Source organism: Gallinula chloropus (assembly GCF_964237585.1).
Source record: "Gallinula chloropus genome assembly, chromosome: 16".
In the NCBI taxonomy this organism is placed as follows: domain Eukaryota; kingdom Metazoa; phylum Chordata; class Aves; order Gruiformes; family Rallidae; genus Gallinula; species Gallinula chloropus.
Genome location: NC_140101.1, coordinates 6,086,980 through 6,110,884, shown reverse-complemented (window position 1 = coordinate 6,110,884; position 23,905 = coordinate 6,086,980). Strand labels below are relative to the sequence as shown.

The window sequence follows — 23,905 nt, the reverse complement described above, 5'->3', positions numbered from 1 at the left end:
TGTGTTCATGTATTTGATTGAGCCGATCGATGACAAGGCCCTTTAGAGTTGTCTTTGTCTTCTAAACTTGGGCAATTTACTTGCAAGATAGCAGGCATCTCTTGCTAATACTGACATCTTTAACTCCTTGTCAGGTGCATGGAGCTAGTTAGGGCATCGGAAGGCAGTTCAATCTCATAAGCAGACCACTGCTTTGGGTTTAATTGCCATATTTGGGTTTAACTGCCAAATTAGACAAGTCGTCCTAGTAGAACAGGCATGTAGGCGTGTTATCACACACAGGATAAAGCCATCCATTTAACAGACTAACTGGAAAACCCCCAAGCTTTCATTTTCAACAGACTTTCCAAAGTAACAAGAGTTATAGTTTCCAGTAGTTAGATGTGAAAACAGAATTAATCTGAAATACAAGGCACACCACAGATCTTACTACCCCAACCACATCAGCCTAACTAGCAAAGAGCATGCTCAACATGCCACCCCAAACAATTTTATACTGAGTTCTGTACTATGTTTATAATGAAGTTAAACACAGATGTTAATCTTTAAATTAAAATAAAGGTTTGGCATTTTAATTAAAATTATTTACTTGTTACTTGACCTGATATTATTAAAAGCTGTTAGCAATGCTCATGCTTATTTATAAAGAAATGTAATTTAAGAATAGCAGCATTAAAGATGAATATTTTACAAGTATTTAAGATTTTATGAACAGGCTTATGAGTATTAATTATAAATGACACCAAAAAATGAGCAAACTGTGCATAAATGGGAATTGTGATCATTGCAACTAATCACAAAAATCAACAGTGCTTACTGTAATTACTCTAACTATATCAATTAATAATTAAGCAGTAAACCCAGTAGTTCTTACAACCTAAAATACATGGACAACTGTATTTGACAATTAAAATTTCTCTGACTCTTAAATGTTCTATAAACATGAACTTTCCTAGAGAATACAAGTGATCTTTGTTGAAGGCCTAATTAAAATCAAAGTCCTGGGTGTGTTTTGTACAGAGTGCTAAGTGTATGATCACAAATCTTACATGGAAACGCCTGTCAGAAGGTTATGTAAAGGAGGAGCAGTTGTGGTGTAAAGAACTTCCACCTGCACTGGAAGTCCAGTGAGCCTCAGGTGACAGAGTTCTGCATCCCCAGAAAGGGATTGTCCCTCACTTTTGCTAGAGCTGGAACAGAGAGAAGAAAGTTTTGCCTGAGACATGGGGAAAGACAGGAACCAGCAGCATGATCCTGCCATGAAACCATACCCCAAAGCTTGCTGAAAAGCAAGGGAGCTGCTTCTGCCACTATTTTCCATGCTGATGAAAAACTAAAGGACATATTCCAAAGATGACAGCATTATACCTTTGGAAAACCATGGGGAAAAGAGGATGGAGCTAATAAAACTAACTAATTACTAGAAGTATGGGACATAAAATCCTGGGCTTTTTTAGCACAAAATCCCATTTTAGCATTGTGAGTTCTATTAGAAATTAATGTGTTTGCAGAAAGGAGATTTAGCAAATGGTCCTTGTGCTAAGAAAATCCTTGCCTTTCATGTGCTCACCTCAGGGAAGTACAAATAGACTGAAGTTCATGCAGCTCTCAATTCTATAGAGCTACCAAGGAATTAATTTGCCTCAGATCAGCATGCAATTCTGTGAGGAAATCTGGGAGAAAAATGAAATGCAAAGTGAAACAAACCTATCTACTTTTTCAGAAGTTACCCTGAAATTAGCTAATTTCTTTTTCACTCTGTTCTTCCACGTATGTGATTAAGGAGGCAAAGGTTCTTTATAACTTTTATGTGCTACCAACGTTATGTAGGTTACACAGTAGAAACTGCAACAAGAAGCCAAGTGAGCACAGAAGGGCTTCACCCAACATCTTTTCTAGCTGTCTAACTGGGAACAGTTACACACTTTGAACTGGTCAGTTACAACTGGTGAAAACAAGGAACACCAGAGTCTATTTGTGAGCTATTTGTCCATCATGTTGAGAATCATTTCACAAGTCATTTCTGTTTTCTGTTCTCTCGGAGATGCTGTTTCTACTCCATCTAAGACAGGAACAATCTCACCAGCACAATGGTCTTTTTCCACAGTGGAGACCTCTTGGAAAGACTCCAGGTCAACTTTGGAAAAAAAAAAATTAAAAGTTGTGGTGACTAATCAGGAAGACAAATAAGTATTTCAATAAGATTAACAAATAGGGAATTTAATTTTCTGCAGAAAATACTGCCAATATATAACAGCAGCGTATCTTTTATCTTACAGTTGATTTGGAGAATGAATATATTTTTTGTTGAATTTGTACATTACAAATCTAGTTTAATAGTACCCATGGCATGCTTATCAGAGGAAAACAATATTATTTAACTGGAAATGTAAGTCACATATACATTTGTTTTCTTTTTGTAATTGTTAGTAACAGCAAATCACTGACAGCACCAGTCACACAAGCTTGTAAAAGCCACATACAGGATCCCACTGACTCCCTGCAAGTTGTGCAGGAAAGGGACAGTGATAAATGTATATACTTGCAAATGTCAGCTGTGGGGGGAAAAAAAATCCCTTCTAGAACAGACACAGAAATGTCTAATATTTGTGGTTCAATTAGTGGACTGAGCATTCGCACGAACAACATATAAAGACACATTATCTTAGCTCTAGAAAAGCAAGCTTCCAGATGAAAATATCTGCAAGATACCAAAAAGACATTGTTTGCATCTAGCAAAACGTTATTAAACAGCAAAATCTAATTACTGCAAAAACATAAACACTGCAGCTGTACCATTTGTAACCATACCATTACTGCCTTACCAGTGAAAACAGAATACTAAGGCTAATGTAAACTCAGCTCCTGATATATATTAGTTTCAGTAAAGTTCCAACATTTCACTATATCAAACTTGCTCTCAGTGTCATTGGTCACACAGCAGCATAGATACACCCTGATTTACCAACATGCGAAGTTTTTGGACACCTGGGCCTATGATGTATCTCCATTCTTTTCTCTTAGTCCATAAAAATCACCTGGAGGTGACCTCAGAAACATCTGGCCAGCTCTCCCCCAACCAGGGCAGAGATTCAGCATTAGCTCGAACAAAAGGCAGGCAGGACATGTGAGGGTACAGGGTTCATTCCCACACCCTGACCTGACTGAACACTGCATATTGTACTTTGCCTAATTCAACAGAGATGCACATAAAAGACTGAGCAGACACCTCCTCTGCGTCAAATTTAGACTGTCAGGTGAAACTGCTAGTCTATCACTGCATACATGGTGACAGGCTAGGGATTGTTTGAGAGAATAAAAACCTGAAAAAACTACAGACAACTTTGTATGTTTTCAAAGCTGCAAATAAGATAAAATCATAAAGTGATTATGTCAGGGATGTACTTGCATAATGCAGATGGAAAAGGCACTTCACTTCTTGCTGTGGAAATCTCACCAACAAGACATCAACTGACAATTAGTTTCCCATTTTTGTCTACAAAAACCTAAACTTATTTTCTGGGAATTTTAACCTAATGAGAGAAAATGAGAACGCAGAAGAAAGAGAAAGAATGAGAGAAACTGTGGGCCATCTCTTGGTTTATATTAAGTTTTACAGAATAAATGCTCAATGCTCAAGAGCTACCCACTGATAAATGCAAGGGAGTTTCTTGATGGCACAGCCGTGTCGAACCAGTAGCTCTATAAACTGGCCAGATCGCCTCCACGGTACATCAGAAGAATGGCTCTAGCTCTCTAAGGCTGTAGCATTTTTATTGCCGTTTGATCACTATCTGGTCTAAGCATGAGAGAAAGATGAACCATTTCTTTATTAAGATGTGGTAGATCTCAGTGATTAGTAGGCAGTCTGAGTTCTGGAATGGAAATGTTTTCTGTCTGGTCTGTATTAAAGCAGTATGTATCATAAAACCTGAGCTCTGCAGAAAACACCATGGCTCAACTCAGTCATGACATGTTTCATTTTCCTTTCTAAAGGCAAAGGGAATTTGTAAAAGGGATGAGAAAAAGTGTGGCTAAACAGGGAGTCTAGGAAGATGTTGGCAGGAGCAGGGACACAGAAGGCCTGGGATGGCTACCTGAGCAACAACCCAACTCAGGTGACAAGAATTTCTGACACACAGGAAAGACTATTCTGAAGTATTCTTCCATTATTAGCACTTAAATTAGCTTCATTGTGAAACAGTAATTAAACAGCAGGGGAGATTCACTGCCTTAGCCTTTTATTCTTGATTCTAATTTACATGATTAAATTCTAACTTATTCGCTGATTACCTTCTTGCTTTGAGTTCTCATGGATTTTATTTTTGCCCTTGCTGCTTTTTCTGGATGTAGCAGTTTTTGTCCTCACCAATCCACAGTTTTCAGCATGCTTATGCATATTGTTCTGTCAGCATAATGAAGCATAAATATATGAATCAAATATTAATGTATGTAAGCAATTTAACACACACACACAAAACACAAATATGGTTCTGACAGACAAATTTTGGAACATGAAGTGAAAGGCTGACTTAGTTAACAACCACCATAAAATTCCTGAACATTTTCCAGAATACATATTAAAATTTAGCTTTAAAGGAACGTTGCCATTTGGTGGGTATAAAATCAAATGTATCATTTTCTGGTTCCTGGACAAGCAATAAAGTTTTATATGGGAAACATGTTAAGTGGGAAAAAAAGGTTTGCTTTAGAAGTGGGCACAGTTAACCCAAACCCAGAGATATGTTCTCACTGCATATGGTTTTGAAGAAATGAATAATAATAATCTCTTACTTCCCTTGCTGAACTGGTCCTAGCATTCTTCCACTTCAATTATCTCTCCAAGTCCTTTCATTTGTCTTAAAATTCATTCCTCCACACTGCCTTTTTATTTGTTTTAAGATGAGTATATTAACCATCAGTAATTTCCATACTGGACTGTACAAAGAGGCACCACCCCAACAATCTGATGCAGCAGGTATTTCCTACCTAAAGGAGAATACTATAAACTCCTTTAATAATCCCCCAGTGTGAAGTTTGGGAAAGCAAACAAATGAGTTGTGCTGGCATTACGCAGTTAACATACCAGGGAGTACACGGCTCTTTACTCTCAGTCCTTCCTGACAATATGATCTACAAGCTTAGCTAAAGGTAACTCCCTGAAGATTCCTTAAAGGGAAGTGCCTTACCTGGAGAGAACAGCCCTCACCACAGTCAGGGCATTCAGAAACTGCCACCTTCATGTTAGAACTGTGGTGCTCCCTCAAGTGAAAAGTGAGAAGCTGCTTCTCTTGAAAGCTTTGGCTGCAGCACAAGCAAGTGAAGGTCTTCTTGTTGGTATGGGTTTGTTTATGGATGGTTAAGCATCGTTTCTGAAATGAAGAAAATACCCTTAACATAACTGTCCAGCTCTGGTGTGCAGAAACACTCAAGGATGGTGCAGAGATTCGTTCATTCTCCTCCACTGGTTAATGCTGAAGGACACATTGGACTGATGCCCACTGACTTGGAGGAGGTCAGAGGTTTTCCTCCTAACCCTAAGAATGTTAGCAGGGAATTAATCAGAATGGAGCAATGGTACATTCCAACAGATCCAGGCTGAAGCAATGCTATCCCAAATGTAAGCTTCAAAATAAACTTAGTGCAGACTGAATTTATGCTGTGACACTGCTGAAAATCACAATTAAGGGGCAAGTATTGTATTGTGCTCTCATCACAATGGGGATTGCTCTTTATACTTCTAAGCAGCTCGTGTACAAGAGATTTAGCAAGACGACAGCCACAGACTTTCCAGCATTTCAATTTCACTCTGTGTATTTGTGAACCATTTACCTTGCAAATAAATTTAACAACACTATTTTAGTTAAGATTACAGCCACAGATCTTTTAAGGTAAATATAGCCCCAAAGCCAACCCTACCTTGCCAAACCATCAATTGAATAACAAATATTTTTTCAGTGATTTTAAATACCTGCTTACATGTGTAGCTGCACTGATCACATTTGAGTCCCTTTTCATTTCTATGAGTCTTCTTGTGCTGAATAAGAGCGTAGCGCTCGTGAAACACAGCTTCACAGTAACTGCATTTAACTGCCACCTCCATGTGGGAATGCAGATTTCGCAAGTGGACACCTGAACAGTTGTTAAAAGCACTTAGTTTTATTAGGATTTTTTTTCATTTCCACAATTCTGAACAAGAATTAGACATCATTCAGGTGCATAGCCCTGAGTGATGCACGCACTGTCGAGGATAAGACAAAAAAGAACCTTCTGTGTTAGAAGGGGTAAAATCACCAAACAGGCAATTTTCAATTTAGTTTAAGATAACTACAGTTGCAGCAAGATGTTGTGACTTCCCAGAGAAATTAAACAGTTATAAACCTAAATCTTACTGGCTTCAGTGGAACTCATTTAACAAAATAAGTAATTTTAAAAAATCCAGTCACTGCTTTTGTTTATAGGCAAAGATTCATTTCACAATGCAGCCCAAAGGGGTATACATGAACAGACAAATTATACATATGTAAATAACAATTCCCCTTCTACCTTCAAACACCTAGGACTTCAATGTGATCTCTGAAAATATAAATAGATGCTGAAGGCATCTTTGTATGTCTTAAGTATTTTTTTAATATAGCTTCTTCACATATTTCTGAAAATGTAATATCTGTTTAGTTTTGTTGGCATTGGTCAGCTATATTACTTCAAACAGAACAAATACACTATATTACTAATACACTGATTTATTAATAAATCTCTTGCCTGTATAAAACCATTTTCTTCCCAGAAAAGATAATGAATTTGTATATGAAATGTTCAGATAGGGGCAACTTTGCTAATACTTGAAGCAAGTACAGTTCCAAACAAGAGAAGTTAAAAAAAGTATATCAAATCTCCTCCAAAACATGATGATTTGTATTTCAATAACTGTGGTTTGTACAAAGAAAAAGTGTAATTTGTATTTTTAATTACAGTTATAATTTTAATTTATATTTTCAGTCTCAACCTGTCTCTCAGTAGTGTTTGATACTGCTGGCAAAGGAAAAAGATTTCCATTGTCTGCACATGGAAAGAAACTGAGCTTGTGCAGTGATTTGTCCTTTGCACTCTGGGAAAAGACCCCCAACTAGGTAAGAGACACAGGAGTTTATTGTATCACCTTCCATGTTTCATGAGCTCCATACAGCCCCCAAATAATATTTGATATTAATGTAATAGGGTTTAGAATTCTAAGAGTTTTGCATGCTTGAAGCATAGTAAAACTATTGTCTGCTGGACAGATGAAGTCAAGCTTAAAGTTAACTTTCACTTGCATTAGTTAGTGAAGCGCAAGAAATACATGTAATGGCAAGGACAACGTGCTTGGCCACCAAACACAATGTTAGACTAAGTAGTAAAAGCTCATCAGTATATGCAAGAGACCCACCTACATGAAAACATTTAATCTATTTTAGTTTCTCATACAACTAGACACATGCACACACATTTAACTGGAGCTGAGAAAGAAACAGAATGTGAGAACTGAAATGCTTTTATATTTTTGTGAGGTACCTCCTTACTGAAGGACAGGTCACAATGCCACAGGTATTGAGGACAAAAATCAAAAAGCGAAATGCTTGCTATTCCACGTTTTAAAAACATATTAAAAGATGAACCACAAGATGTCACCACATCTCCTTGCAGGAGGAACTTACCTGTGAAATAACAAATACATCTTCCACAGAAATATTCTGTAATGATACAGTCATATATAACCTATTTTCTACCACTGTAAGCAGTGGAAATGAGAGGTTTCACCCTTAAATATCTCTGCATTTAATTTTAATTTTTTTCCTTTAAACTCACCCAAGTCGCTTTTTCGTGCAATAATGGTACTGCAATGAGGACACTGGTGTTTTGGCGCATTTTCTCCATGCTTCTGTAACATATGGCTTTTCAAGGTATTCTTTTGAGTGAATTTGGCCTGGCAAACATAACATTCATAGGGTTTTTCACCTGTGTACATAAAAAACATTACATTAAAATAACATACACTTAGAAACTCTCTACATATTTGATACAAATGCAAAATTTCCAGAGATCTCAACATCTATGTTTGTTAGAACAGTCTCCAGACCAACCAAAATGTTACTACTAGTTCACAAAGCAGCTAAAAATGTTTACATAGCTAACTGCAATGCAAAATCTTGGTTTCCAGAAGCCATCTATATAATTCTGACTATTAATCAGGAATTATTTTAAATTAACTTGTGGCTTGAATATTTCACATGCAAAAATGCCAAACTATCAAATGTGCAATAAACACCTGTAACATCGCCACAAGAAAAACGATCAACACCATCCACTGGGGATGGTGGAAGAGAAAGCAGTAAATTCTTTTTTTGCCATTCTGCTCCCAAAAGTCACCTATCATGTGTGAGTATCATCAAAAAGTACATCAACACCAGAAGTTAGCACAGAAACAGTTAGTGCTAAGGACCCAGCATGCACCCACATTTTGAAGCAGCTCTAGCATCGTTCTGCAGACCAAGTCCCTGTCAGTACTGGATCACACTAGATACACCATTGGACTCTTCTAGTGGACTCTCATTAAAAGAAGAGTTGAGTTTAATTGCACCAAACTGCCACAGGGTAAGAACCAAAGCGTGGCAAGTGGGGATATTTGAAAAACTGGGTCACAGCACACTCTCACACTCTGATTCAAACTAACACACTAATCATAACACACGTTACGTATCGTAATGGAGCTAAGGAAAACCCTGAAGTGTGTGATGGATGCTGACTGCCTTCTCAGAAGACACACACATTACACAGCTGTGATTGGAACACACTGCTTTTGATGTTAAAACAATTTTATCTTTTACCAACCACATCAGTTACTAGCAAGGTAAGATAGGTCCTGACATTTCAAACTCTCCCATCAGATACACCCTCCATATAAAATTAACTAATGGAGAAATAAAAGTAATGATTTGATCCACAGAAAACCAGACCACAAAAATGAACCATTTTATCCAATGTAAAAAAATCTTAGGAAGTCCAGCAAGACTGTAACTACTGTACAGCTCCATTTCCAATAGCCAAACCCAAAAGAAAACATATTTTCCAGACACATATTTTTTCCAAATCACAAATTGAAAAAGTGCTAATTTAGAGTCTGAAAACAGATCACTCTAACCCTGTGACCGTTAAGGGCCTAAGGACATAGACTTGACCATCACATCAGATCCTACCTGAATGAGTTACCCTGTGCCTTTTCAGTTTGTATGGATCTTTGCTGGCGTAACTGCAAAGGTCACAGGGGTAAGGACGCTCTCCTGTGTGCGAGCGAATGTGTCGTTTCATTTTGCTTGCCTAATATAAAAGCAAAAAAATTTTCTGCAGTAACATTTACATTAGAGACATGATCAATTAAAATAGAAGCATTGTTACAAAATACATCCACTGCAATTTTAAATATTGGACCAATCCCAGAATTAGCTCTCCCCCCTCTCTAGCTTTTTTCCTCTACCATCAGCATGTTGTGTTTTTAGGTAGCGTGTCTAAAGTCTTTTCCCTGGACAGTCTTACATCTATGCTTACTGCCAACAGAAAAACAAAAGGAGAAATTTTAAAATAAGAACATAAAAGCTAAAATTTTTAAATCAGCTGAAAGGAATACCTACTACCTGCAGGCTACCTGGATATACCAAACAGAAAATTCTTTGAAACTACTCAGGAAAAGAAATGAAATACCAAATTTATTAACCAAAGTGTTTATTCATCTAATCCCAATGAGGCACTTTCACTGCAACAGTTGAGTTCTACTTTTTTTTTATACTCTTATGATATGTTCTATGTAAATATTGTAGGTATGCAAGCTAAAAGTAGGAGTTACCTAATGTTCAGCTCCCCCATTTACAAACATACTTAATGAATTCCCTGCCAGATCCATTCATATCTACAACGTTATTCACTTCAATAAAGATGACCACCAATCTTTGATATACAAGACTCAAATCATACACAGGGTATTACTAGGAGGCTCCTCCTGCTCCCCTTATTCAGGTAAAGCTTAGAGCAATACTAGGGAGAGCTCTGCAACAACGAGGGCTGAATACTTTCTTATCAAAGCAAGGGAAAGAATAGGATACTAACATAAACTGACAAGGTTTTTAAAGATGCAAGCTATCCAAAACCTCATTAATAGCATAAAGTGTGTGGAATAAAGTTCAGCCTTCCTTATAGCTTTAGATCTGGACACAGGACTTAAATAAATAATGATATACAGAGTATCAACTAAACTGTGACAGGGATTCAGTCATAGGTGCATGACTGAAAGAGAATTCTTCCAAGTGAACCCTCAGGCAGTCTCTAATTTGTTTTATTTCCAGATTAAAAAAATTCCATCCTTTGAACCCAAACATCATCAAGCATATGAACACATGAGCTTCATTTTAGACATTAGGCTGTCTTGATCTACAGTTACTTACTTCTACACTAGAATATTTACACTCTGAGCACTTGAAAGGTTTTTCTAGAGTATGCTTGTAGCGCCTGTGTCGTGAAAGCTCACCGCTGGTCACAAACGCCATCTCACAGTCACTGCATTTATAGGGTTTGGCCCCTGCAAGAATACACCATTTCTTAGAATTTTATTTAACAACACAACAGTATGATTTGTCTGCCTTAAATTTAATAGAACCTTTTCTGCGATTCTGAATTTTTATATACAATAAACACACCCCATAAGCTTATTAATGTGATTTATCGATTTGCTTCATACAGTTATCTAGCAAAATGTAAACGTCACAAAAAATTCCATTGTGCACGTAGGAATCAGGCACAACTGAAGTCAACACACAGTTCACAAACTTTTTTAGAAAGGTAGTAAAATAAATGAATACACACATAGAGAGTTACCAATTACAGACCATGTCTTGTCAGCATGGAACTCCAAATGAAATCAGAGAATCTTCTGAGCACAAAACAGTCACAGAATACAGCTCTAAAACAGTCATGTGCCTGATAATTATATTCTGCAGGCAATAGGTAAAATGAAGTGTTTTCATGTCAGATACCTGTATGTACATTCACATGGTTATGCAGGAGAGTAGCTGTACGAAAAGACTTAAGACAGAGGTGACACACATGATGTTTCTCATCAGAATGGGTTTTCACATGACGATTAAGACTTGATACCCTGAGTGAGGTGAACGTGCACACACCACAGCTGAAAACCGCTTCTCCTGAGGGAACAAAGACACATTTAGCTCACACAAGTCACAAAATAATGACTTCACCGATTTCAATAGAGTTCCTCTTCTTTGGGTAAAACTACTTCATACTTTGACATAAGAGGACTTCAGAATACATTAAAGAAATCAAGCTGTCAGAAATTATTGTATCTATTTAAGACTTAAATGATCTGCCCCAGAAATAGTGTCACATGTTAGTGATACAGTTCAGAACCTAATCCCAGGAAACCTAACTCCTAGCCTAGCACTCGTCTCCAAGGCAGGATGAAACTTCCTCTCTGATAGCATCGTTAAGACGCTATCTTCATCAAGGCACTTACTGCCTGTTGCAATGCACTTGATGACAACTGTCTAATTAGTACTAAGCTTGTTTGAAGATTTGGAAATGGCAGGTTAAGATATTCTCAGCTTTCTGGTAGTCCTGAATCTGTAAAGTGTATGCAAAACCCATCATGATGTAAAAGCCTCTTTAAAATTGTTAGCTGAACTTGAGGGGAAAAAAGATCAATTCCTCAGAGAAGTCTTAGAATAAAGTTATGTTTTCTGGATTACATAACATTTCCAAGTTCATGGCACAGCAGTAATGAATTTCTTCTGAGCTTAACAAGTTAAGAGTAAATGTGCAACACTTTCAGGTTTGAAGATCTGAAACTGAGAAATGGCAAATACGTCATAGTTGAAGAGCCTTTCCAGAACAGTTGTCTCGGCTCCCAAGTGCACTCTCTGTAATGATTTTCATGCTGAGACCAAAATGTATTTTATACAATGCTTTATACCACACAGAGATGTGCAGCTAACACTTCACTTCAAGAAGAGCAAACAAAACCACTTTATTGTTATTTATTCATTGTGGATTCATGCCCACACAAAAGAACATTGTTAGCTTTGTTAATGCTGCTCAAATGTGCGTCCTATAAACGCAGTAACTAAAACAAGGGACATTCACAACTGGTACAATATTTGTACTTTAAACAACCTCAGCCAAGACACCTTAGTATCTAGCTGCTCTGACACACACATTCACACTCTTCAACATTACTGACGTCATCCAACTTTTACAGTACAGACATACAGTTTCTAAGGAAACAGTTGCTTATACATTCCCTAAGTCAGTCCTTCCACGACATACTTTTACATTCCTAAGATCTGAAATCAGCCTTTTTCTTTTACTTAGGTTCTGGGAGACACCTTGCTGATGGGCATTGATAGTTGCCTACCATCCTCAGCCAGCAACTTGGAACCCCCGAACAAGCACATTCTGAAGCTGAATGTGGAAACTAAGAAAGACTAAGTAAATTACTAGGCTTATTCAAAGATGTTTACACACAATATTACTTTCAAAAATCTTCCTGGGGGTTTCAAAATATCATATAGTGTTCAAATGACCACTAATTGCTAAATGCCACCTAAAATGCCTCTCCTGGACACAACACAGATGACATCAGCCTGAAAAGGATCTTCTCACTCAAGGCTGAAGGGTATTATCCCGTCTTCCAAATTTCTACAGAATGCCAGATTTAACCTAGTTACAACATAACAATTAACACTGTGAATATTTAATATAAAATTTCAACCTCACTTCAAAAGCTACCTCAACGTATGTCAGTTAAAAACTAACCACAGAGATCATTAACTCTTTACCCTTTTCCTGCTGCAGAGCACAAGTCCGAAATTGTAGATTCTTGGGATCCGTTACAGCTGCTTGTTCCGATGGAGATGCAGATCCCTGCTCTGTATCTTCATTGCCTGAGTGTGACAAGTCATTGCTGGCTTTGGAGCTCTGGCTGTTTGTTTCCCCAAGAGTGTGAAAAAGTTCCTTCCCTCTATCTTCTTCAGATGGGGTCAGTTGCTGGACCTGATTTTCAAATGCAGTGACATCAGTATCTCCACCAGTCTTTTTTAAAAAAAGAAAAGATTTCACAGCTTCCCAAATCTAAGGTAGCAAGATAGCTCCTAATTCACTTTGATTTTCAGCCTTAAACGTGATGGATTAAATGGCAACAAAAAAACCCCAACATCTCACATACAGCAGACTGACCAGGAGGTGAACAGTAACTTAAGTTGAGCCCAAGCTCTTAGCAATTTTATATAAAATTTCAGAGCTTTTAAGATAACAGCACTGAACACAGAAACTTATCCTCATTTTTTAAAAAAACATTTTAAGTTTAATGTCAGAACACTTAGCTTTTAAAAGAGACTGACAAGGAAATACACTATCAGTGTTTTATCAAATTAGTGCAGGACTTTTACAGCCTAATTGTACTGCTTAAAATTTTTTATTTGTCATACAGCAATTACAGAATCACAGGGGTTGTAAGGGACCTCAAGAGATCATTGGGTCCAACCTCCCCTCCCAAAGCAGGGTCCCTAGGACAGGTTGCACAGGTCAGTGTCCAAATGGGTCTTGAGTATCTCCAGAGAAGGAGACTCCACAACCTCCCTAGACAGCCTGTCCCAGAGCTCTGTCACCCTTACTGTGATAAAGTTCTTCTTCATATTGGTGCAGAACTTATTATGCTCCAACTTGAAGCCATTGCCCCTTGTCCTGTCTCTACAATTAACAAGGTTGTGATATTTTTTGCATTAGATAAAAACTTAAATACAAACATACCTCAAATTAACTAGGGTTGTACAAGTTTTAAAAGAAAAAAAACCCATGTTGTTATAAAAACAATAGCTAGCATGGGATAAATACCAATGTTGGATGTCCTTTCAATAAAATGCATTTCAAATGAGACCATATTACACATCCAGCTTTAGCAATGACTGCTATGTGGTGCTAATGCTAGAAAAGGGAGATGCTGTGTAAGAGATCACTGTCAAACCAAATAGCACCAAACTGGCAAACTGAATTAAAAATGCATCTGAACTTCAACAGGTTAGTCATCCAGAAAGACTAAATTTTAATTTGTTTTTTTAAACATGGGAATAAATTATAAAAAGCTGCGCAAAGGATGAGAGCTTGAAGCCCAAACAAACTTGAACACCTAGAAAAGACATACTGTGGTCAGAACTGAATCACTGTGATAGTACAAGCTAACAGCTAACGTACCGCCATCTTCACCACATCAGGAACTTGTGCCTCAATCAGTAGCATGTCTGGTGGTTTTTCAGTCGGCTTGCTCTCTAAACTTTCTGTTTGCCCTTCTTCTTGCAGTATGTTAATCTGTGTCAGCCCTAAATCATAAAACACCAAGATCCCTTCCTGCACGCTCAGAGCTATGCCTGTCGGCACGCTGTGCTGCACACCCTGCCCTTGCTGCACCACCAGCTGTGGCACAGCTGCCCCGATCAGCGCGGCCCTTTCCACCATCAGCTGCCAGGCTCTCTGCAGATCCTCTTCCTCTGCCTTCAGGCACACCGGCTGTAGTGTCAGCAAGTGCTTTTCATCATCCTCAGGAGACTGAGACCACTCCTGGGGTCCTCCTGCCTCCATCTGCATGTTGAGTCCCATGCTGTGGTCACCGATATGGCTCCTTTCCATCACTGGAGTTAGACTGTCCCCGTTGCACTTGTCTCCTCTATCCCTGTCTTTTTCCGAACCCTCGATTTTGGTGAAAGGCTCCACCAGGCCCAAGGCCACATATGCTACCGAGAGAACCTGCTCGAAAGGCAACATTAAAAACAAGGCCAAATAACAGGCTTTCAGGGCAACACCCAGGCCCTGCCTGCACTCCAGCCCTTGAAACAAGGGCTTGAAACAGCCCTTGCTGCCCACTCACACCCCTCCTGCACAATACCACAACACACCTGCCACCTCCCTGACTGCCCCTGCCCACAGCCCTGCTCCCAAAGCCCCCCAGACAGCCCTCACCTCCCCAGGCTCCCCCTGCTCCACAGCCATGGGCTCCCCTTGCCTCAGGTGGCAGGCCCAGCCCCTGCAGTACAGGTGGGCAAGCAGTGCCCCATGCCCTGCTGCTGCCTCTTGGGGAAAGGCAGGCGGAGAAGGAGATCTGCACTGAGGGGCCCCTTCCCTCTTGTGCACCTCGACATAGGGACATCTCACATGGGAGAGAGCTGTTTCCTCACCTGTTCGTTCCTGAAGAGCTGCAAGGGGCCTGACATGGCTGAACCTCTGAGGCCAAAGCTCAGCAAACCCCCACTGCTAAGCAGCCAGTCCTCCTGTTAAAGCAGCCTGCCATTTTTTTGTCATGCTTGAGTCCTAAATGAAGATCTCTTGGTCTTAATTGTAGGCTCTTAACCTTCTGCTCCCACTTGGCTGGAGACAGCAGGGCTAAGCTCAATTGGTTTCCCCGCCTGGAAAAATATTTGAAGTACTTCCCATGTTTCTCTCGCGGAAACACTTCAGCCTGGGTGCCATGTCGCTGGAGTGCTGCTGAAGAGCGGGCTGGCTGATAGTGCCACAGCATCTCTTACCCTGGGAGCTGAAGTATTTTATAAAAATTGGTTGAAGTACATTTGCAGAGACAGCAGAGCAATATATAAGCATCATTACGCTATACTTTAGGCTGGGATTGGTTATTCAATGAGAACAAGAAGTTTTAGACTGAAGAGTTCTCCAAAGGCATTGTAAAAATGTCTTTGAGGTAAACTTGTACAATTTGAAAGACTTAACATTTAATCTTGTGTACCCTCCTAGACTAGCAATTTCCAACTGTCAAACATTTTATAAGGCCCACTTGCTATTAATTCTCTATTATACATTCCTGCAGCAAAGGACAGATTTGGAGCTTTATCTCTAAATATTAGTTCACTGCATTGCAAAGAACAGAACATTGTGAAGTGACTATAGCGTAGTCTGGATCCTGCTAAACCACATACTGAATTTAAAACCACCCTCCCGCACCAATTTGTGGCTTTCCTTGCCTGTGTAAATACCCCATTAAAACTGGCATTTATGAAATATCCTTAGCACAAAATGGCAGCAAATGCCGCTGGCCTGTTCAGCTCTATTGTTCCACCAGACGAGGAGGTGTTTTGTACAAAGCCAATATTACACAGTGTGTTTCAGCGTACAGTTAACACTGCTGGGTACCCAGGAACCACACGTCCCCCTTTCCACTGAATTTGGCAGGGACATTAATGCTATTGCTGTGTTTTGGGTGGCTGAGAGACAGTAGCACTGGAAAAGCCAGTGGTTCTGATCGTGGCAAAGAATGTTACTGTGAAAAGTACATCAGTGGGGCCACTGTAACAGATTGTACAAATGAAAACTTACATCTTGAAAAATGTCTCAGTGATAAACCTAACTTTAGGTCATTGACCTTACTGGGCCTTATCTGTAAAGATATGAAGTTCCTGTAACTCCCATAAATACCCTTGACAACAACTACTACACAAATCTGCAGAATCCTATATCCAAAAGCAATTTTTTTTTTTTTACATTTAATAACTTTAAATTAGTCATAACTATGTTACTTGGAATCAACACAAATCCAAAGCAATTATTTAAGTTTGAATGTGTACTCCAGCAATTTAGGGCTGATATTTTAGTTAGAAACCACATTATTCATCATCTACAGAATCTGTGGGCTCTCAAAACCAAAGAACAGGATGCAGAACATACAATATATTCATATAATTATACAAGCGGCGACTGTAGCCAGAGATTATACTTCTTACACATTTGTGAATCTTTTCAAGTTGCTACATATACCATGCAATTATGATAGTTGAAGGGCACCAAGGAAAAAAGTTGTTATAATATATCCTCCTTTAGGTCATTTTAATGAGTTTTTCCTCCACTTGAACAGTCAACAGCATCCAAGTGCTGTCCTGCCTTGTACTTCTGCACTATACCAGCTCCATCCATGGAACTACCATTAAAGGTCTGTCATTATTTCCATTATAAACTGATATTTTTCAAAGATTTATAACTCAAATGCAGAATAGCCCTTCAGTTCACTTTTGTTGAATTTAAAGAAACCACTTGGATCAGCAATCTAGAATCTCCACCACTTTCTAATTACTTTTTGACACAATAGAGGTTAACAGCTCTGTAACAGATGTTATGGCCTATTGTGTGTACAATCTCCAGTTACCAATACTGCCTCCTGCATCATCCATCTCTAGCTGTAATCAAGCTTCTACAGAGTCCTCTAAATGCTCTATTTCTTTCTAATAGATCAACAGTTTGCCTGAAAAATCCATCACAAAAAGAATAGGGGACATTTTTTATTTTTTAAGTCATAATTCTCTTTTGGGGGGGTAAACATACTCAATATGAATTATTGCTAGGGGTATTTTGTAAGGAATATAAGGGGTCTAATGCAGGCACATTCTCTTCTGCTAAAGTGACGTTACATAAAGAAACAAAATTCAGCCACAAAATTGCTGATAAATTGCTGATAAGAATCTACCACCATATGAAAGTAAATACACAGACAACTAAAATCCTGCATCAGCGGAATAAATTCTACCCTTGGCTGCAGTGAAGGAAACACAGCAAACTTTGTTCTGATCTGTGCTTTCCTCAGAGTATAAACTGTGCAACTGGCGCTTTTGATGAGTAAAATATTAGATTATCTGTTCAGATTGTCAGTCTTAAATCTGAATGAGGTTCTAAATAATATTTAAGATGCTTAATGTTTGCTAGATGGAGCTGACTTTTTGAAAAGCTCCATTACCAGGTAACATAAAGCATATTTGACCTTGAAGGTAGTTCAAAGTCTTCAGTTTCATTCCCTTCCCGTGTTTTAGAAAATCACATTGGATGACTGCAGAGGCTGTATAACCAACCTTTACTGTGTACTCCTTGTATCTCCATCTTTCTATCACAGGTCCTAAACTGATGCCAACAGAAGGATTGCCATCAGTTTAAATGGGTTTGGAATTAGGCCCAGAATAGATAAATATGAGAAACAATAATGGTGTGATTTACTTACACATTTTTGACCTGTCCTCAAAACTCAAGAGTAAGTCAGGACTGTGGCTGTGAAGTGAAAACAAGAGGGGAAAAAAATAAAAAAAGGAAAAAAGTGACAGACCAAAGCAAAAAAGCCAAACAAATAAGACCCAATTTAACCTCTAGTGCCCATAATTGTTTCATTTATGGTACTCCATCTTGTAGTTGAAAACATGATTCTTCTCCAGAACACGACTCCTGTTAGTCTATGAGAAAACCCAGTCTTTGTTGTGACTTATTTTGACAGCTTTAATATCATTTTCCACCTGGCATCTGGAAAGTTTTCCATTTTCACTTTCCTCCAATGTCTCACTTTTGTTTCCAAGTATATGTCTTATTCACACCGCACCTGTCAGAGTGGCATCTATGTGCCTTAACACCGGCCTGAAAACATAGACGCCTTTACTTTTGCTCTTACCCCAGGGACAATTGGTACCTTCATCACCTGTTTTGCAGTGAGATATTGCCCCTCTTAATAATGACAGCAGTAGATAACCTCCTTCACACCATCACCTGTTTCAGAGAAAGTGAGTAGACATTTATAATCCTCTAATTCACGTGGCTCCTTTGAATATCACTCAGTTGATGAAGTTGCAGTCACTAACTGGTAGAAATCTTTTTGCTTTATTTTCTGGTGCTGTTTTCAGCTTGTTCTTTTAGCATCCCACTTTCACACAGATGAAGCTCTTTTTCAGAAATCACTAAAAACCTTAATTAAAAAAAAAAAAACCAAGAAAAAGCATGCCAGCTAATGGCAGTTTTAAAAAAAGATATTATATTCTTTCCAATGCAGTTCCAAGTTGCATTGGATTAGTTTAGTGATTCAGTGCTGGCCTGAGAGATTCCTGGGAAAAATTATACAGTCTGAATTTCAGAAAAGATACTGATCATTTGTAAAGAAGATTATTATTAAAATATTTTCCCTTTTTTTCTTTCTTTTTTGTTTTTCACCCTAACATCTGGTTCTGAAAGATGAGCCATAGTTTATTCTAGCAGAAATCATTTAGGATTCAGACCCGACTTGGATTTCTTGTCTACCCAAAAGACCACAATTCTCTGATGCCTGTCTCTACAGCCATATAAAAGCTAGTCAGACTTCAGACCCAGGAACTTCTGAATATACAAGCCCCACTTGATTCCCTACTTTTTCCCCAAAGCAAAGGCAAGATGGGAGCACAGCAAAGCAAAGACAGATGGAAGTCATCCTGGGGGGGTATTGATTGACTAGCATCTTGCCTGCCTACAAATTACCCCTTCTCTTTCCTGGTGCAAGGAGGAGGGTGAAGAGAGCCGCAGTGCTCTCTCGGAGGCACAGTGCTTGCTTGGGCTGTGCCATTGGTGCACAATCAGCTAGACGTGGGCTGTGCCTCTGGCACAGAGAAAGCCTTGCTTTGCTCTCTCTCCAGTGTTAATCTTGACTTTGAGAAGACAAATCATCTCTTTAAATACGAGTGGTTCTTGTAGAACCACCAAAGCAACTTCTATTAAATTAAAGGACTTAATGCTTTTAAGCATCGCCTATGCTTTTAAAATCCTGCTCCATACTGTTAATGATTATAATTATATAGCATGACAAAAAAACCCAGGGCATAATAGCGTACAGATGCAGAATATATAAAAGGGGGAAGTACTTAACATAAGCTTATTGGAGCTGAAAGTACCAGGGATGATTGATTGCTCAGACACAAGTCAGGGAAACGGCCTAAAAAATATTAACCATAATTGCAATTAATCTATTAACCATTTCATCTAACATCATGATATATTTAGAAACAATTGTGCCATCCAGTAATGCTCCGTTTGCTGCTTATGGCAAACGGCAGCTCTGCGTGCCTGGGTCTGTTTGGAAGAAGGATGTTTACTTGAGAAGCATATTACTTCTTCCATTTCAAAAGACATTAGCATGGTTACACAGTTAACCACACCTCAGTGATTCCCACTGTTTTTACAGAATACTCTTTAATCCGAGAGATAGCAAGGAAAGTTTTAAAAGACAACTCCCCTTGGTTAGTTAGTAAAGGTTTCTGGTGCTGTTTGTGCAAGGGTCAGAGTTACAAGTTTAAAAGGCAGAAAGTTTTCCTCTTGTTTTGACTAAACTGGAGGAAACATGCTAGAGCTGTGCAGAATTTGATTGCCAAACACGAAGTGAAGATACAGAGTGAGAAAAGATAGTAAAGGTTTAACCCAACTGATGTAAGAAACAAACTCCAAGGATGTCCATGTTTCCTTGCTTTTATCACATTGTTAACCTTTAATCAGGAAAACAGTTCTGAGAACAGCTCCTTGTGCACAGCTCAACAGGCACCATTGCTTGGAAGTTAATAGGATCACCAGAGAACAGGAGTATTAAAGCATTGTCCTAATAAATCAATGGGTGAGATGTACAGCCCAAAGGAGTTCAAATTCTGCTTCCACATGGATAGGCAGAGAGTGCACATTAAACCTTGCAAAATCAGCAGTAAGGAGTTGGTTGGTGGGTTCAGGAGAGCAGCAACGTCCTGTGCAAATTTTTCCCAGCTCAGATCACAGATCTCCACACATGCTGGAGTTTGAGGAGCCCGAATCAAGCTTCTTGATTCAAAAATCCAAAGAAATCTAGAACAGGCTACAACATTTAAGGGCATATTCAAAGACAAGTGTGACTTCATTGACAGCAGGTGATGCACTCCTTAATACTTACCAGTAGAGAATCCTTGAGTCTTACTCCCTGCTACAGCATCCCTCAAAGACCAAAACCAGATAGCTCCATGCCTCTCCACTGGGAACCAGTACCAGAAGTACAGTATAGCAGGCATAAGCATACATCTTTGATGCTCCTGTATGGATAAACAAAGCCAGCCTTACAGTCCTCCTCTCTGCAATCTTTTTAAACAGCAAGATGAGGAAGTGCCTCGGAAACAAATGAGAACAGCTAAGTGACTTATGTTTTGTGAATAATGGTTATTATTTGTTCAGAGCTGCCTCTACAAACTTGCAGTCTCTTGCTCTGTCATTCATACCCTTCTTTTGTTGTCTTAAACAGTAAGATCTCTTGAGCAGAGCACATTTATTCTTTCCCCCAAGATAACAAGGTATTGCTACACAAATACCTCAAATACACAAGGTTAACAAGAGGGTTACTCGTTTTATTTTATTTGCAGAATGCAAGTTGGTTGCTATTCATTTGCAGATATTAGTTTAAGCTCATGTATAAGAGGTTTCTCTAAGTAAACAGTATTCATATGCGTATGAATCACCCTGAATCAGTAAATTTAGAGACAGCTACAGATGGTCAGTCAACAGAAACATGTACAGCAGAGTCAGAATGCTGTCTTCCTAAAAGTGTAAGAAAGAAGTATGATTGCTAGGGTCCTGTTGAACCCTTGACCTCTTTACTGAGTGTGGTTTGTAGCAATAACCACACTCGTGGCACTTGTCTGGTAGGAACCATTTACACTGAGAAAACAAAAATGCTTTTACATGAAAAAAAATCCCATTGGGGTCCATCTGAGTTGCCTTGGTCCTGTTAGAAACCTGCTGGGCATAAGGGTACAGCACATCGAGTTTCACCTGGGCTGTTAACACTTACTCAGGGGTTTCCAGTAAACAGGGGATCTATTACAGACATAATTGGCTTTCTGTGATGTTGATTTTCCTACAGCAGCCCGGTTGGAGAACATAGGCAGTGTTTGCCTCGTGACCTTTAGATGTAGACTGGCTTTCATTTCTCACAATTAGCTTTTCTATCCTGTTGTTGCTTCCAGTCTTACAAAATACTTGAAATATTAATCAAAGCTATATTCCTGGGAAAAATATGGAACAAGTCTCACTTGGAAGAGAAAACATGATTTAGTCCAAGTTGGTGCTTTTGTGTTGCTACAAAGTAAAAAAAACAGGTTACAGAAAATGTTTCTCATTTCAAATAAGAGCATCCTACTTGCATTACAGTAATCTAGAGGAGGCCCAGCAGGGACTATCTGTGGTATGGATATAAAGATAAGAAGAGATAATGATCTTGTCTAATTAGGTTTTTAAAGCTCTCTGGCCAGGAACTATCTACTAAACTAGGAGGAATGCACAAAACCAGAGAGAAACTGGCATTATCACCTCCCAAACCCTCCCCAGGCAGAGGATAAAGCCTTGGGGATGTAAAGTTACAAGTCCAAAGACAAACAGGAAATCCACAGAGAAAGGAACAGAACCTAAACCTTCTGAATCTGCACCCACACTCATCGTTAAAGCCATCCATCTTTAAAGAATTTGGCTCACAGAGGGCCTATAGAACTGGGTCCAGAAGGTCAGACTGCATGGAACGAGGGATCAGAGTGACAAAAGCACATGGAAGCATTTAAATAAATGAAAACACCCACATTGCCAGTCAAGTAGACAGAGCTGTGTAACCCTGAAGTGACAGCACAGAGTGCTCCTAGCAAGGGAAGGATTGCAGACGAATAACGAACAGCATGCAAAAGGAAGGAGCAGGAGGAGACAGGGTTATCTCCTCCTAGAAAAAACCCAAACCAGCTTAAAAGGTGCTGCCATGTCATTTCTCAAGGCCCGAGGAGGTGGTAAAAGGGCAGAGTTAGCAGGACCCTGGTTATCAGCAGGAAGCTGTAGGGCTGCTCTTGAACAAGCAGTTGAAACATCTCCTGCTGCTTGAACCTGTGTGCCAGGATTTGTCATTACCCCGCCGCAGGTAGGAAGCAGGGAGCCCCTGACAGCTGCACGCACACACTCCTGCAGTAAATAGATTTCGCTCCAGCAAGGGTTACCATTTTTATTTGCAAAGCTGAATCTCAGTACCATCTGGGCTTTTATGACTGAGCAGAGCAGATGCTACATAGGTGAAGTGAAACACACAACCTTATGCTGACTGTTTTCCACTCTGTTTAGTACAGTTTGTCCCCTACACTCCTGGCTGTGGTTCTGCTGTGCATCCAGCCAAAAAAAAAATGCAGTAACCACGCAAAAATCATAGTCATGTTCCTATCAACCTTGTTCTGGTTAAGGAAAAGTCAGTCAGTCTCGGTGGGCTCAAACTCTCCCTGTGCCTACTGGACCTTCTGCAGAAGAGAGGAGCTCACATGGAGCAGGGTTCCACGTACCCAGCCCCTGGTCAGGGAGGAGTGCTGCAGAGCCCATTCCTCAGGTAATCCCTGATAGGGGTTTTGTGAACCAAAGGACAATGATCCTTTGGGAAAGAGTCCCCAAATTAGAGTCACAGCTCCAGAAACAGCTCAGAAAGAGCAACTATTTATCAAGGTTAAGATCACATGAATTAATCCCACCTCCAGAGCTAAGGAGCTGGTGCAAGAGGATGAAGAGTAAATAACATGCTGCTGGCAGCCACTAATCAAGCAAGCACATCAACAGGGAGCAGCTTGCTGCTCTGCATGTGGAACAGTGTCTCCCACCTGAGATTCAGGTGTGAACTTAGAGTCCAAATTAAGCATCTTGTGTTGTTGAGAAGGGTCACCAGTGTGGTGGAGGGAAGGAAACCCTCAGTATCCTTCACAAGCAACATATGGAGGTGCCAAAGTATCTCCAAGACTCCAGTTTTGATTCCTTACAAGAGAAAATGGAAGAGACACCCTCTCCTTCCCCGGTGACTATAACCATGCCTCAGAGCTTAGAATAGGGAACTCATCATCATTGATAATAACAACTATGATTGCTATTATTTCTCTGCCAAAGTAGAGCAACAAGCAGGAAACCCACAGTATAACATCAGCCTTGGCATGCACAGCGGCACAGCCAGGATTTTCCCTAAAATGCAGCTCAGGATTGGGCACTTGAGCTGATACTAAATTAAGCATCTAAGTTT

At 39.4% G+C, this 23,905-nt stretch overlaps 1 protein-coding gene across 1 annotated transcript; it reads right to left on the bottom strand.

Annotated features, from left to right (window-relative positions):
- Positions 1 to 1,982: 1,982 nt before the first annotated feature.
- On the bottom strand, positions 1,983 to 15,302 carry CTCFL (CCCTC-binding factor like; the record flags this gene model as incomplete). Its single annotated transcript, XM_084271505.1, has 11 exons — positions 1,983 to 2,137; positions 4,294 to 4,405; positions 5,190 to 5,372; positions 5,972 to 6,132; positions 7,846 to 7,995; positions 9,234 to 9,354; positions 10,473 to 10,606; positions 11,061 to 11,228; positions 12,879 to 13,131; positions 14,320 to 14,838; positions 15,267 to 15,302. The coding sequence occupies 11 exons, from the start codon at positions 15,300 to 15,302 to the stop codon at positions 1,983 to 1,985; spliced, it is 1,992 nt and encodes a 663-aa protein (XP_084127631.1).
- Positions 15,303 to 23,905: the final 8,603 nt, after the last annotated feature.